This window comes from Actinia tenebrosa, unplaced genomic scaffold (genome assembly GCF_029948245.1).
Source record: "Actinia tenebrosa isolate PJP-AT-01 unplaced genomic scaffold, QUT_ActTen_1.0 PGA_scaffold10__47_contigs__length_13832649, whole genome shotgun sequence".
NCBI classification, from domain to species: domain Eukaryota; kingdom Metazoa; phylum Cnidaria; class Anthozoa; order Actiniaria; family Actiniidae; genus Actinia; species Actinia tenebrosa.
The window spans coordinates 671,978-686,561 of record NW_028292570.1 but is presented as its reverse complement, the minus strand read 5'-3'; the positions used below and the strand labels follow the sequence as shown (position 1 = coordinate 686,561).

The 14,584-nt window shown below is 38.9% G+C and overlaps 4 protein-coding genes across 4 annotated transcripts in view; 3 read left to right on the top strand and 1 right to left on the bottom strand.

Annotated features, from left to right (window-relative positions):
- The window catches only part of LOC116286771 (archaemetzincin-2), a 29,010-nt gene extending 26,477 nt beyond the window's left edge, over positions 1-2,533 (top strand). Inside the window, exon 4 of the mRNA XM_089026435.1 lies at positions 2,431-2,533. Coding sequence (XP_088882561.1) covers positions 2,431-2,456 — 26 coding nt within the window. The 3' untranslated portion in view covers positions 2,457-2,533. The remainder of the gene's footprint in view (positions 1-2,430) is intronic.
- Positions 2,167-5,233, top strand: LOC148912663 (uncharacterized). Its single transcript, XM_089026434.1, has 2 exons — positions 2,167-3,290; positions 4,956-5,233. The coding sequence occupies exons 1-2, from the start codon at positions 2,312-2,314 to the stop codon at positions 5,069-5,071; spliced, it is 1,095 nt and encodes a 364-aa protein (XP_088882560.1). The 5' UTR covers positions 2,167-2,311; the 3' UTR covers positions 5,072-5,233.
- A 3,850-nt stretch (positions 5,234-9,083) lies between these two features.
- On the bottom strand, positions 9,084-10,950 carry LOC148912662 (uncharacterized protein F54H12.2-like). The gene is made up of 2 exons (XM_089026796.1): positions 10,695-10,950; positions 9,084-10,288 (listed from the first exon to the last, which is right to left on the bottom strand). The coding sequence occupies exons 1-2, from the start codon at positions 10,948-10,950 to the stop codon at positions 9,084-9,086; spliced, it is 1,461 nt and encodes a 486-aa protein (XP_088882922.1).
- Positions 10,951-11,566: 616 nt separating this feature from the next.
- On the top strand, positions 11,567-13,549 carry LOC148912661 (uncharacterized). The gene is made up of 2 exons (XM_089026912.1): positions 11,567-13,002; positions 13,086-13,549. The coding sequence occupies exons 1-2, from the start codon at positions 12,758-12,760 to the stop codon at positions 13,156-13,158; spliced, it is 318 nt and encodes a 105-aa protein (XP_088883038.1). The 5' UTR covers positions 11,567-12,757; the 3' UTR covers positions 13,159-13,549.
- The last annotated feature ends 1,035 nt before the right edge of the window (positions 13,550-14,584 follow it).

Sequence of the window (14,584 nt, the reverse complement as noted above, 5' to 3'; positions counted from 1 at the left end):
GAGCGCAAGCGTTCGAAAACGGAAACAGCGGAAAGCTGAAAGAGCTGAAAAGTGCAGAAATGTCATAAATTCAACCTATTTCTGTACTTGAATTCCTTTCATCACTATTATTATCCTGAAAGAGCTGAAAGAGCTTTGATTTTTTCCTTTATATACTATGCCGAGGAAAGCCAAAAACAACAACAACAGCAACAACAGCTATACATCTAGTAGCTCAGTCCGAGAAGCGCTTGACAACGTTTTCATAAAATTATCGATGGCGACAATTTGGAAGATTCTTTTTCAGTCTTCGGTACACTAAGTATCACGATTTTAGTAGTTTCTTTGTAGAAAAAAAACAAAAACAATAAAAACAAAAACAAAAACAAAAAAACTAAAAAAAGTAAAACAAAACAAAACACACGACCACATCAACAATGCTGTAAATATAATGTCGTCTCTAAATAAATATCATCATCATTATTATTATTTTTTAAATTATTATATATAATTATTTTTATTTATTTATTTTCTAAATTGAAATTATATCTATTTATAATAATAATAATAATAAAAAAGAGAAAATGAAAAACTATAATAAAATATACTATAATGAAAATATATCTACTAATTATTATTATTATTATTATTATTATTATTATTATTATTTCGTTCCCGAGAAGGGTCTGACATTCTAAACAAAGATATAGTGGTTGATTCGGCTTTTTCATAAAAGTATTGGCCAACAAAGTTTGGATAGCCGAAGATTTTGCCTATTTGAGACCGCGACCAGCTGCCTGCACGGCCGTATGATGACGTTTCATACCTATAGTACCACAATCCTTTTCAAATTATCTTTTTATATACAAACGTCAAACCTCCTTTCTTTGAGAATTTGAAGACAAAAATAAAAGTAAAGCTAGAGAATAAACGAAGCTACTGAAAGGGACTGTCGTGGTATTTGAGGTGCCTAACTTCATCATGCAAAGGGTTTTGTACACTCAAAACATGTACACATGTCAAAATACCTTTCATTTAAATAAGCAACCAGTTTTTTTTGAAAACGGCGAATGTAGAAGGTGAAGGCAGGGCCATTTTATGTAAAAAATATGTTCCGTGAAAGAGTCCCAGTATAATGACAGGGCTTTAAACTGTCTTCGCAGTAGGCGAGCGACGTTATGTTGACCAATTAGCAGCCCGTTGCTAAGAAAAGGTGCTTGGTCTTCCAGAAAAAGTAACTTGATCAACGTCACAATATAAAATTGGACTTCTTAGTGGCTGTTCAGTATCAAAGAAATATTTTCAAAGCTGAGCAGCACGATAGAAGGCTTAACAAGAAATGTCTGTGCATGGGCTTTATTCAATTTTATTTATCTTCTAATACTATGTAGAAATTTTATTTTTTTGGTAAAGAGAATGCGTGACATTAACCTTGCTGGTCGGTCCATTGGCTGGTATCTCTGCAGTTAACATTTTTTTCCATTTTTGTTTAGTTTGACATTATTTATATTATATCATCTTTCATAATATTTGTCTACTGATTATAAGAAGCTCTGCACTTTTCAGCTCTTTCAGCTCTTTCAGCTCTTTCAGCTGTTTCCGTTTCAGCTTTTTACCGCGACCCAAAATGAAAATATATGTTCCCGATTTCTAATTTCTATTTTGATCGTAAGTAAACACATGGATTGTGCCAGAGCCCTTGTTCTTCGCTGCAGGCCAGAAGAAACGTGCGAGATTGGACTCTGTCATAATCTATTTTCGGCGCATGCGCAATTTTCCGGAAATGAAATGTATTCAATGAAAATCTTGCTTTGAAGCAGAGTTCTGTGTTTACTTGCTATCAAAATAAAGATTAGAAATTGGCAAGTCTGAATGCATGCGCTCTTATACCGGAAGTCCAAGCGGCCTGGTCTCAAAAATGGATTATGTATGCCAGATCCGTCGTCTTCGCCGCAGGCCAGAAGTAATGCAGGCTCTGGGTACGAGATTGACCGCACCGTACATACATTGAGCCCACCCTAATGTAGATGAAGGAGTGAATACTATTCACGGTGGTCACACTAGAATCACTTTGGTTCAAAGCTGGAAACACTTGTTCCAGTGCACTTTTCGTATTGTACTCTCTCCCATGACCTGGCATTCCTTGGTTAGTCATATTCCCCACCCTCCCTCCCTTGAGCTGTTTTGGTTCTTTGTAAAGCTCTGCTAGGTATACTTCATTTCTCAATCGCTGGGAGTACAGTTGGACCGCTGTGAAAAGAACACTGCAGTGACTGGTGAATTTAATATATAATTCGAAGACCCACTACACCAACCTCGAAACAATCCAAGAATGTTCCGTAGTTTTCTGTTGCCTCGAAGGAGAAAAACGATCTATTGTATAGTGTTTCTGTTGTTGGTGATCGTGTTATTCATTCGTGGTTTTAATCATCCGCGTCCTTTCCTATTTAGAGAACGTCCAACTGTTCCAAGCGTAGAATACAACTTCAATAATATACCTTACGGACAACTGAAAAATGGAAGCTGCGCTTTACAGAAGAATGGTCAATGGAACTGTCCAGATATTCGTACTGAAGAACACAACACGCTTCGACAAATGCAACTGGTTATGATGCGAATGTTGTTGATGTTCGACGCGTTAGCGAAGAAATATAATCTAAGTTACTGGATTACACGGGGAACTCTTTTAGGAGCAGCAAGGCACCAAGGATTAATCCCATGGGATAGTGATTTAGATATTGAAATGCCAATTGAAGATTATTTAAGGTTTCTTCATAAAGGAGCAGAGGAGTTGCCGTCAGATACATTCCTTCAGCATCACCAGAAAGAGAAACAGTTCTTTCATTCCGACTACACAGACAGCGACATTTTGCATATTAACTCGCATCAAAAGCAAAAGCTTTTAGATATTTTAATAGTACCTTGGAATCCTCGATTCAGAGATAAAAAGAGTTGTTATAAAAACTGTCTGAAACCCAAATGCTCCTGGCATGATGGTCTTCAGATCGACATATACCCCATCGCTTTACAAGACGGGTATTATCAAGATCAGTTTATTCGATCCAAAGTAAAGAAAGCATGGCGTTTTATTGGTTGGATCTTAGGCTTCAACACTGGTGATTACAAAGCTTTCCCGCTGAGAGTGTTACGATTCGAGGGCTTTGATATATCTGTTCCAAATCAATGGGAGAAATTTTTGGGGAATGTTTATGGAAGGAATTATATGGATTTGCCTCCGAAAGAAAAACAGCGGTTTTATGAGAACCAGTTACCTGATCCAGTTCACGCTTGTTCAGAGTTCGACGAGAACGGTAACCTTCTGCATACTTCAAAAATATAGTCTACTATCCTATTGATTTGCCAGCTTTCAGTGGAAAGAGATTCAAACAAGAGAAGGAATCGGGCGTGGGTCGTTTGGAATTGTTTTTAAATGTTCACTGGAGACAGGAAATGAGGTAGTTGTTAAATAGTTGAGTGCCGAAGGGCAAGAAGACCAACGAAGGTTTATCAAAGAAGCTCGCTTGTTGAAAGGAGTAAAAGCTCATGACATACGTACGCAATCATGCTGGAATATTGTGCCTTTGACTTTCAACCATACGGCATCGACAAGAAAGTCAGTTCCCTTAATGAATTCCTTGGTTTTACAGATGCCGAAGGAAGGGTTCATAATATGGGGATCTGTCGCAGCTTGTTGTTCCTATTGCCATTCAAATATCGAGCGGCCTACAATGATGTCTTCATAGCAAAGGAATTGCCCACAGGGACCACAGGGATATCAAGTCGCAAAACATCTTAGTCGGCAATCTCCATTATTCAAGTATTTACTGACCTACCCTGCGAGCAGAGTCTCCTTTAAACTCCTCTCGCCCGTAGAGGAGTTAAAAGGAGACTCTGCTCGCAGGGTATTACTGACCCAGAAATCAAGGGTTAATTGTATGCTGAGAAGCCAATTATTGGCAAATTAAGTGATTTCGGAGAAAGCCGATCATACTGAGGAACTGGCCCTTAATTCGAAAACAAACAGAATAAATCGGGACACGAGATATTACATGGCCCCTGAATTCATCCAGAGTTCATTGAACTATGCTTCTCAACAGGACCTATTCAGAGCTGAAAGCGTGCAAAATTTAATAACTGTTTGTCACTAAATCGTAATGATTATAGAATACCACGTACATTTAGTACTACAGTGTATTTATGTTGCACAAACGTATGTGATTCTTTAAATATAACTGATAGTATGCGCTATTTTTACAAAATAAAAATACTACTGCTTTCAACAAGCGAGCTTCTTTGATAAACCTTTGTTGGTTATCTCAACAAGTAAGCTTGCCCTTCGGCACTCAACGTCTTTACGACCACCTCATTTCCTGTCTCCAGTGAACATTTAAAAACAATTCCAAACGACCCACGCCCGATTTCTTCTTTTGTTTGAATCTCTTTCCACTGAAAGCTAGGCAAATCAATAGGATTTTTCTTTGGTTTGACTACTATACCTGCACTTTGACGGACATTTTGGTCCCGCGTTTTCATGCGGTCAGCGGTAGATGGTCGGGTTTGAATTTTTAATTTCTGTATAAATTATCGAAAACGATAATTTATTCGTGATTTTTTTTTGGCGCGCAAAAAGAATATTTTTCTCTTTTCGTTTTATCGCTCTTGAAAAAAATATAGGTTTGATGTTTTTTTCCTCCCTTTACCAAGACACTGCAGAATAAAGGAGACCATGAAATATTTTGAAAGAGTTTTATTTAGAAGACGTTTTCATTTCTTAGGGCTATAATACAAGTTATATTTATCAGTGCACAGGTTTAATTTGAGAATGTTTTATTTGAGGGAAAAAAAAGTTTCTTAGTCAAAGTTTTAAAAGTTTGTATAGTCTTTGCATTCTTGGATGAACTGCAATTTGCAAGACGGTGATGTTTTCTCGGTACACTTCTTGTGGAGCAAGAGCGCTTTATGTATATCTTTTTCAGGGCTATCGAAGGTTTCCTTCGTCTCGAGGATCTTGAAATGGTACCTTGGAAACATGGAAAAATTAGTGGAGGGGAGCCTCACTACAGTACATCCATTATCAATTTCATGGATGTAACGACACCTTTGCCTGGAATATTCGAAGATTCTGTGCCATGGAACAACGTTAGGAATGTAGGTAGCAAATGTAGGATTGATGATTTGGAACGCCAAGTCGTCAGTTAGCTCATTCAAGTAGACTTTTTTGTCAACGACAATAAAAGTACGGGACTTGACTTGATTTATTTGGTGCATCAGTTCTACCATCCTTGAACTGCTGTTTTGGAAGCAGAGGTCTTGGAGATAGCATACTATCTGAGTTTTCATCCAAGCAAATGCCCCGGGTTCTTCTAGCTGTTCGCGATGTTCATACTTCATAAAGTAGTAGAATGCTTGTAATAGTGTAGACTGGGAAAGTTCACTTCGCATGCGAATCCAAGCTTTCTGGAACGTTTCTTGCCAAAAAGCTTCGTCTTCTTTCCAGTTCAACAATTCATCAAGGTAAGGTTTTCTTCCTTGCACTCTTTCGATTTCCTCTAACCTTACTTTGTTTCCCAGGTACTTGCAAGAGTGATAAAACAAGAAACTGAAAAATGTCTTTGCTTCTTTGACGGTCACCTCGAGTTTTATTTCTTTTATTGACTCCAACGTGAGGATTCGTATCTTCTTCGTGATATCCCCCATCCTTTTTACGACTGTTTTGCGTTTGAAGTGTCCCGGTACGATTATTCGTCCACTTCTCAACTTCATGGTTCTTTTCTTAAGGTCACGATAGGGAGGCTTGTGTGAGAATGATGGAGAGTTGATGGCTATACGTATATATTTTTTGTACGTGTATAACATCAGCATAAATTGGCTGTATCACGTGTACGGTACCAGATCCCTTTTCGCAAATGTATAAGGCATGTTACTATGCATTATCATTAATCAGTACAAGCAGACGTTGAAAAAAGAAGTAGTGAAAACAAGATGGACACTGTTACGATCGTGAAGAAATTTTATGCCACCATCGTGGAAGATAATTCACGGATTTGGACCTACGAGTTGGTTGAGACTGGAGAAAGATTTGAAAGTTTTTCACACGACGCCTATACAGCCTTCTATGACCATGTGAGGCAAAGAGAGCTGGATGACATGCTTGCCAACGTTGATCCCTCAGACGTTTTTCACGAAGAGGTCTCGCCTTTGAACCTCAACATTGCAGAGTGCCCCTACGTACCTGAAGATCCTGCCCCAAAAACGGAGAGGAATGAACAGATCGAAGGTATTCTACTGAGAGCTTATGCTGATGTCCTGCAAAGAGACACATGCCACCTTGTGAACAAGAATTGTGAAGCCTGCGAAATTGATGACCCTTCACAAGACCATCACGACTGTTTAATGCTTTCGAGAGAAATCAAGGTGTATCGTTATTTTTTTGAAGCCTTGAAAGATGTCGACGACGACAAGGTGATGAAGATTTTTATGAAAAACACTGAAACTTTAAACCCTCCACTTAATGCGCTAGAGCTTTTGAAATATCAGTGTAAAGATAGCAGGGAAGATATCGTATCTAGCAGGAGGGAAGAGCTTGAAGACATTCTCATAGACGATCTTATAGAATAATCAGAATGAATGTTTGATATTGTACGATGAGGAAAATAAAGATATAAAGTCTTGTAAATTCTTGTGTTCTTTTTATTTCGTTACTGCTTTGAACCATGACAGACATTCGAATTAAGACCCCCTCTAGTATCATGATCTCAGGTCCTTCTCAATGTGGAAAAACCGTCTTAACTTTGAAATTGTTGAAGAATTTAGATGAAAGTTTTGTAGGCGAAATATCCAAAATAATATATTGTTACGGAGCTTATCAACCTAGTTTTACGGAATTTAGGAGGCAAGTACCTGGTATTGTGTTCGTGGAAGGATTTCCTGAGAATGTGCTTGATCTGTTTGAAAACCAATCGGGTATTTTGATCGTGGACGACCTGATGGCTTCATGTTCTAATGATCAGCGTATGGCTGACCTTATGACGAAACATTCTCACCACAGAAACATCACCGTGATTTACATTCTGCAGAATCTGTTTCCACCCGGCAAGTTTTCTCGCACTATTTCCCTCAACTGCCATTACATTTTTGCTTTTAAGAATTGTCGCGACTCTTTGGGTATTTCTAACTTGATTCAGCAGGCATTTCATGGGAAGCAGGATCGTCTTTATGCATTAGAAAGTTTCCAAGATGCAACCGATAAGCTGTATGGATATTTGTTATTTGACATGCATCCAACCACGCCCGGTAGCTTTAGGCTTCGCACTAATATTTTCCCCAACGAACGGCACGTATCCTACGTAAGGCGAACTTAAAAAAGGTGAACATATTACCATTGTCTCATTTCATTTAGAATGTCGGATCGTGTAAGACGTAACCTAGATTTTCTCACGGTTTTAGCAAAGTGTAATAAGAAGCAGCGAAAGGCTTTACTTGAACATTGCGATAAGGACTTGTTGTTGACGATTTCTGAAATTGCAATCAACGTATTAAAGGGAATTGTAAAACTGTCACCGGCTCAGAAGGCGAGATTGGGGAGATTTAGGAAACAGCTCAGAACGCTCGCAGATCGTCAAGTTTCACTGAAGCATAAGAAGCGCTACATGGTACAGACTGGAGGATCATTGTTGTTGTCACTTTTGCCCCCGGTCATTTCAGTTCTAAAGGAGTTGTTTTTTCGAAAGAAATGAAGTACTCTAAACGAATGGTTTTAGTACCTGAAGAATTCATGGACATGTTGGAACGCAAAGAGAACATTCAGACTGCACCCATGACAAAATCCTTGATTCGATTAGACAAAGAAATGGATGGTATACTAGAAGATGGAAAAAAGACCACAGGCGATAAAATAGCTCAATATCATCAAGACCTTCAACGATTTCTTGACATACAAGAGAAAAAAAAGCAGTTTATTCCTACTGTTAAGATTCACCAAGAGAACACGTCTAGAACCACCCCTCAAGAAGATGAAGCAAGCAAGGACGAATCCCATCAACCAGGAGTTGTAGGAGAAAGACATTTATCAGACAACGAAATATTGGAATCTGTTCCAAAGAACTCGCGCACCTTAGCCCGATCAATGATCAACCGTTTGAAAGCTAATAGGGAACACATATCGTGGAACGAAAAAGGCGAAATTTCTATTAATGACCATCCCATACCCGGTTCAAATATCATTGACTTGGTGAACGATCAGCTGAGGTCTAGGAAAGATTTTGATCCCAAGGGTTGGGAACTGTTTACACAATCGTTGGACAAGATAAACATGCCTAAGTATCTGATGCGAAACGAGAGACGTCGAAGCCATATTGCTCAGCTTCAGGGAAAACAAACTCCAGTTTCAGCTACGACCAATGATGGTTATCAATTTCCACCCACTCCACCATCTACGCCAAGGGGGATCAAGAGTCCCGTTTTCAGACAACGCAAGACCAAGCGCTTTTCCGATAATTGGATTACGTATTAGGAGATAAATATGTGTATGCGAGTGAAATGATTGAATAAACACGTTACACAATGATACGTCTATCGTTTTTTATTGATTCTATTTTGCATACGAGTCAACGCTAACTGATGTGTTGTTTGTTTGAATCTTGCTCCTAAGGAACTAAGATACCTACGAGTAAATTCACTTACACGATGATCGTTAATTGACGTGTTTTTACTAAACGAGTTAACAATCATAGATAATGATTTTCCACGGTTTCTGTTCATGATAAAATAAAGACAAAATTGTCCACATGTACTTGAACTAAAACTTTGTAAAGAACGATGATTATATTTCCAACTTTTGGACTGTTTATCTAGAAAAGTTTTAAAATTTTCACGATAAAAGTCTGGTGGATTTCCGTAGGAATCGAAAAATTCTCCCCTTTCCTTAGATGGAAAGTTCATTGCCAACCAGTGTGATCCTTTTTCTTCATGAGGGTCAGTATTGACGATAAGTCCACAGGGAAAGTGTTCAATGGTGATAGGTAGTGTGTCAGAGGCATACACTCCACAAAACTTATTGCGACTTTTGGGATCTTTTTCCATGACTTGTGTTAACTGTGAAGAGTTCATGATGTGTGATCGTACAGGACGTTTCGCTCTCGATCGATCTCGACAATGTTATCGAATTCCCCAATGCAAAACAAATTTATGGCTTCTGCCAAAGCCTGACTGAAGATGATCTCTAGTGAGAGATTGCCTCTTTGTCTGAGGCCTAAGTATTCAGACACATCACATCCATCAGGTCGTAGATCGAATACGAAGAATCCGTATCCTTTGTGGTAATCACCACGGGTGATGTGGTTCCCTGCATCATCATGGTACTTCCCCGTCCCTGTGAACAACGTCTGGAAACTTTCTAGGTACTTTTTGTCACTCCCTGTCAAATTCAATTTGAGCGGTTTAGATGGAGTTTGTTCACCATCAACATACACGCCAATGGACGATATGGGGAAAAAATCCATGTTGAAGGGATTTGTTGTGTAACTTCCGTTAGTAGCGGCAGACTTGTTCATGAATACAATGAGTCGCTTGGGGATTTGTCCGTTAAACACATTATCTTTCACGAGGGAGGGTGTTGTTCCTGGTACGGTAAAGGACTTGCACATGGTTCTTGGGACGCCGTAAACAGCGGGAGCTTTACTCAAAGCTGATTCGTGAGTCATGATTACATGGTTAGCAATCTTGACTTTTCTGACCTTGAGTTTGATGGAAGTAAAACTTATCTTATATTCTTTTCCTGCTTCTGCAGACATCAGGAAATACTCAGGTTCATTTGGAACGAGTTTGATCTTCAGGTCTACGTAGCTCAAGAGATACTTTTGAATCATGAACACGTCACAGTACAGAGGTCCAATCAACTCAAACTCGGTGGACTCCTTGACGAGCGCATTTCGACTTTTGAAACCTGCATTTTTTCCTGTAGCGCCAACCCTAGCATCTTCAAATGCACCAGATGTATCCCCATACCACATGGCAGCTTGTAGTTGAGACTTTTTAGCACCCATTCCAAAGTTTAGGAGGGTCTTACTATAGCTTTCGGGACTGTAAGTGTTGGTTGAACTTGATACCAGTGTCGAACCAAAATAGACATCTACCTGCCGCCAAAGACTGTGCAGAAGGTTGTTCACGGGTCCTATTTTTTCGTCCGCATCAAGATCAGTACCATCTTTATGTTTGATGCGAGCCGACACGTAGAGTTGAGTGTAGGGGAGATGAACATAGTCTTCAGTACCAGGGATGTTAAATTCAACAGGTGAAGAACTACTAAGGGCTGAAATGGGTTGATATTCGATATCTGTCTTTTTCACTACACTATTTTAAGTTGGACTGACAGAAAATAAATCGAGTTCCTCCAACATGCATTCTTGTGAGCGAGGATGAATCAAGGCCATGTTATGATGATTTATCCAAAGATATCTTGAAATGTTCTCGGCTTAGTAGCTTTCGAAGTTGTGAGACTCTTTGACTTGTTCTTGCGTTTTATGCGTTTCGGCTTGGCTTTCGTTTGTATTCGCTTTTTCGGTGGGACTCGACTCCTTTCTTGCTGACCTCGCTTCCGCTTCTTACCGGCACCAGTTTGGCCTCTAATTGCATTTTTACTTGTGTTGTGACGTCACGTTTCAATTCCATTCCCGATTCTTTCAATCGATTTCGGAGAGAGTCTTGAAAGCGCTGACCCGCAGCTGTATCCGCTAGGACATTGGCACCAGTTTTTAGCGCAACCTTTCCAGCCTGTTTGGATGCGATTGCTAAGAAAGGTAAAGCTTTTCGAAACAGGCTTCCGAAAAAATTTCCAATACCTCCACCTCGTTGACCAAAACCTCGTTGAAAAAGCTTTCCCGCGAAAAAGGATCCACCGCGCCCTTTCTGTTGAGCTTGGTTCAAATAGTAATTTTTGTAGAGTTCAGGGGGTGAAATGTGTTTCCGATTCATTTTCTTCTTTTTATACAAGGTATGATAGTTGCCTTTTCCTAAAATGCAAGTTCACGACTATGCGTCCTCTCTGAAACTGAATCTTGCGTCCTGATCCATCTCTTATATCGATCTTGATATCTTGAAACTCTTTAGTTCCAACCGGGTAGTAAGTTGGAACATCGAAGGATTTGTAAATGGTGTCTCCATACTTTCCTTCTACAGGAAGGACTTTGAGCAACCTTGCTTTCGTATCTCCCACGATTTGATAACTCACGATATCAGAATAGACGTACAAACACTGCATGCCTCCGCTGAGATCTCCAACAAAATCACCGTATTGAGATTGAGAGATTAATTTTTCTTCATTCCCGAAACCCAGGATTTGGGATAAATTGCTTGATAACATCAACTTATATCTGTTTTTAATGGTCACGAATACTTTTTCTGACCGAGGTTCAAATTTCAAGTGAATATTATCGCTTACATCTGCTTGTAATTGATTGTTGATATGATCAATTAGGCTAGTTATTGTTTCATAATATCCCTTGGAAAGAATTACGGTGTCTGCTAACCCTGTTGGTAATTGGTAATATAAACGCTCCGAACTTTCTGTAATGTTGTAGAACGTTCTTGGCCAAATGATACTTTGTAAACCAACTTCGTAATCACCTTCCAAGATGATAGGTTCTGGAAGATGAACGGTATAGCTAGTCAAAGTATTATCGCTATAGAGATCAAGGGAAGCGTTAGAGGGTAAGAGCAGGAAAAACTGAGGTTCCTCCATGTTAGCGATGTAAAGAAAAATGACAACAAGTTTGAAACACAAATAATTTTATTGATCTTTTACAAGTTGAAGTTCATTACCATACACAGTACCTTCGATTTCTTCCCCGTTTAAATCTTTGATTTTGTAAACGGGGGGAGTTCTCGCGATACGCTTTGAAATGACAAAAATTTCTTTCGTAAATGTGGTAGTGTACCCTTTTTCAAAGGTTCCTTTCAGTTTAGAAAGCCGAACCTTATCTCCGACATGAAACTTAAACTTAATTTGACTATCAATAAGATCCTTATCATAGAGAATGTACCAAATAGACATTTCCGATTTAGCGGCATAGGGAAAGTATATTCCGCATTCTATAATCCGACCGGAATAGCATAAATTAAAAAGAGCTATCATCATTTTATTCCAGATTTAACCAATAGAATTTTCAAAACTCCTTATCTTACTGTTTTCTCAGCTAGTACAATGTATTATTAGGTAAATAACAACTGCGTAAGAAAGTTTGTAACTATTGTTACTGACGTTCTCCTTCGTCTTACTACTATGGTCCTTGATAGTCAATCCTCTTACTACGAAGAACTAATGTCCCAAACGTCATATACTTATGAACTTTATTATACACCTGTTGTATTCAACGCACCAAAACAGTCACAACTGACTAGTAAGGGCTAGTAGTATCAACATATCTTGAGATTTGTTTACAGTATTAAGCTAGGAATTTTTCTGCTCTCACTAATATAAACATGTGTTACGCCAGTTTGTTTTACTTTTCCGAAAAGTATATCAAAAAGAACATATATAACATATATACATTATATAGAACATTAACAAGATAGACAGCAGGGTTACTACAATAAACATTGGGAAAGGTGGGACATCCATTGCTGACTGACGCAAACAGGTAGTGTATTAAACATATATGCAACTTTTTCGTTCGCAATCACGAAACCAAACAAAAATATTTTAAAAAAACATTACGACCAGTGCACGTGTGCAAATTTTTAGGGCTCTTTTCACTTTTCTTAATCCTGTGAGAAAGGCGCGATGGACAACAACAAGCAAAGAAAACCAAGAAAAAACTACACTCAAGTCGAAGATACTCTTCTTCTTCAAGCTGTGCAAACATGTGGAAGAGAGTGGAAAAGCGTTTTGAGTTTTATGAGAAGGCATGTTGAGGTTTTGGGAGAAGCAGGTGATCAGTATTTGGCAGAAGGAAATTCCAACAAAGTGTTGCAGGAGCGATTAAGGAAGAGAGCTACTAAACTGCTTAACAACGCTCTTCCTTCAAGGTAAGAATGCTGTTGACCAAAGAAGAAAGGACTTTCAATAACGGTATTATATGGAGTGCGATGATTCTTTTATTTCCTGGTAGGAATGCCAGTGAAGCAAGCACGTCAAATAAAATAATTGATGAAGAATACTCGTCCGCATCCAGTGTGGAATAAACTTGTAATAAAGATACTGAAGAAGTTGAAGACATTTGCAGAGCTATCAATGATCGCGAAACAAATTATGTGTTAGATGCCGAAAAGAACGAACCAAATGACGACCCTGCTGACATCCTTACACGAATCAAGAAAATAAGACAAAGCGAGAGGATGGAAGACAGGTAATTTATAAGCAGACAGAATTACTTTGAACGTTTCTCAAACCTATTTTATAATAAAACCTCGTTTATTTTGCTATTATCCTTTAAGGAAAAGACCTCTCAATGAAAGCTCATAAGTCCACTTCATTGAACACCAACAACAACAGCTATAATCTTCTAACCATCAAGAGATCGCCTTTTCAACCTTCGGTTCCTAAATCTAAAGCAGTGGATTTTACTCTCCTTAATTCTAGATCTATAAGGAATAAATCACTGGCGCTGAAAGACTATGTCGTCGATCATGACATTGATATCCTTGCTTTAACTGAAACTTGGCTCTCTTTAAATCAAGATGATCAGATTATTAGAAATTTATGCCCAACTGGTTATTCCTTGTGCAGTGTACCGAGAGGATCCCGAGGCGGTAGAGTTGCAGTTCTCTACAAGAAAGTGCTGAAATTTAAAAAACAGTTCATCAAACATCGTTTCAAATCCTTCGAATTTATTGATCTACTTATGCGGAATTCGTCGAGTGCTACTCTGCGGCTTTTACTCATCTATCGTCCTCCTCCATCTAAATCTAACGATAGCTCATTGGCACTATTTTTTGACGAGTTTCCTATCCTTCTTGAACAACTGATCGCTACTTCTGGCTCTTTACTCATTGCTGGGGATTTCAACTTCCATGTTGACAATTCAAATGACCCTACTGCTCTTCGTTTCTCTCAGTTACTTGATGTCTTCAATCTCAAGCAACACATCAGTTCTCCTACTCACAAGAGTGGTCACATCCTGGACCTTGTCATAACTAGATCTGATGATTCCTTTGCCAGCAGTTTTTCGGTAACTAATCCTGCATTATCAGACCATTTTGCTGTCCATTGTACGTTATCCTTAGTCAAGCCTTCATTTGAGATGAAAGAGATCTCTTATCGAAAACTGAAATCTATTGATATTCAACGATTTCGCGATGATGTTATCCAGTTACCTGTGGTTGCTAATGATGTCTGCACTGCTGATGTTGCTGATCTAGTCCATCGTTATAATAAAGAGTTGACAGACCTGTTAGACAAGCATGCTCCTGTAAGGAACCGCCTAATCACACTACGTCCATCGGCACCGTTGTATTCTGATGAGATCAAGATCGAGAAATAGAAAAGGAGGAGATTAGAAAGACGTTGGCGGGCGTCAGGTTTGACTGTGGATAGAGGCCTGTTTGTTGAACAATGCAACATCGTTAACAAGTGTGTTTACGATTCCAAGATGAATTATTTTTCTGCCCT

Excerpts from the sequence above, each read along its gene's own strand:
- LOC148912662 (XM_089026796.1), bottom strand. The coding sequence starts at position 10,950 with ATGAATCGGAAACACATTTCACCCCCTGAACTCTACAAAAATTACTAT. Across the intron at positions 10,289-10,694 it reads CCTAGCGGATACAGCTGCGG|CCCTTAGTAGTTCTTCACCT; the intron begins GTCAGCGCTTTC and ends AACCCATTTCAG.
- LOC148912663 (XM_089026434.1), top strand. The coding sequence starts at position 2,312 with ATGTTCCGTAGTTTTCTGTTGCCTCGAAGGAGAAAAACGATCTATTGT. Across the intron at positions 3,291-4,955 it reads TTCAGAGTTCGACGAGAACG|GGCTATCGAAGGTTTCCTTC; the intron begins GTAACCTTCTGC and ends TATCTTTTTCAG.
- LOC148912661 (XM_089026912.1), top strand. The coding sequence starts at position 12,758 with ATGGACAACAACAAGCAAAGAAAACCAAGAAAAAACTACACTCAAGTC. Across the intron at positions 13,003-13,085 it reads AACAACGCTCTTCCTTCAAG|GAATGCCAGTGAAGCAAGCA; the intron begins GTAAGAATGCTG and ends ATTTCCTGGTAG.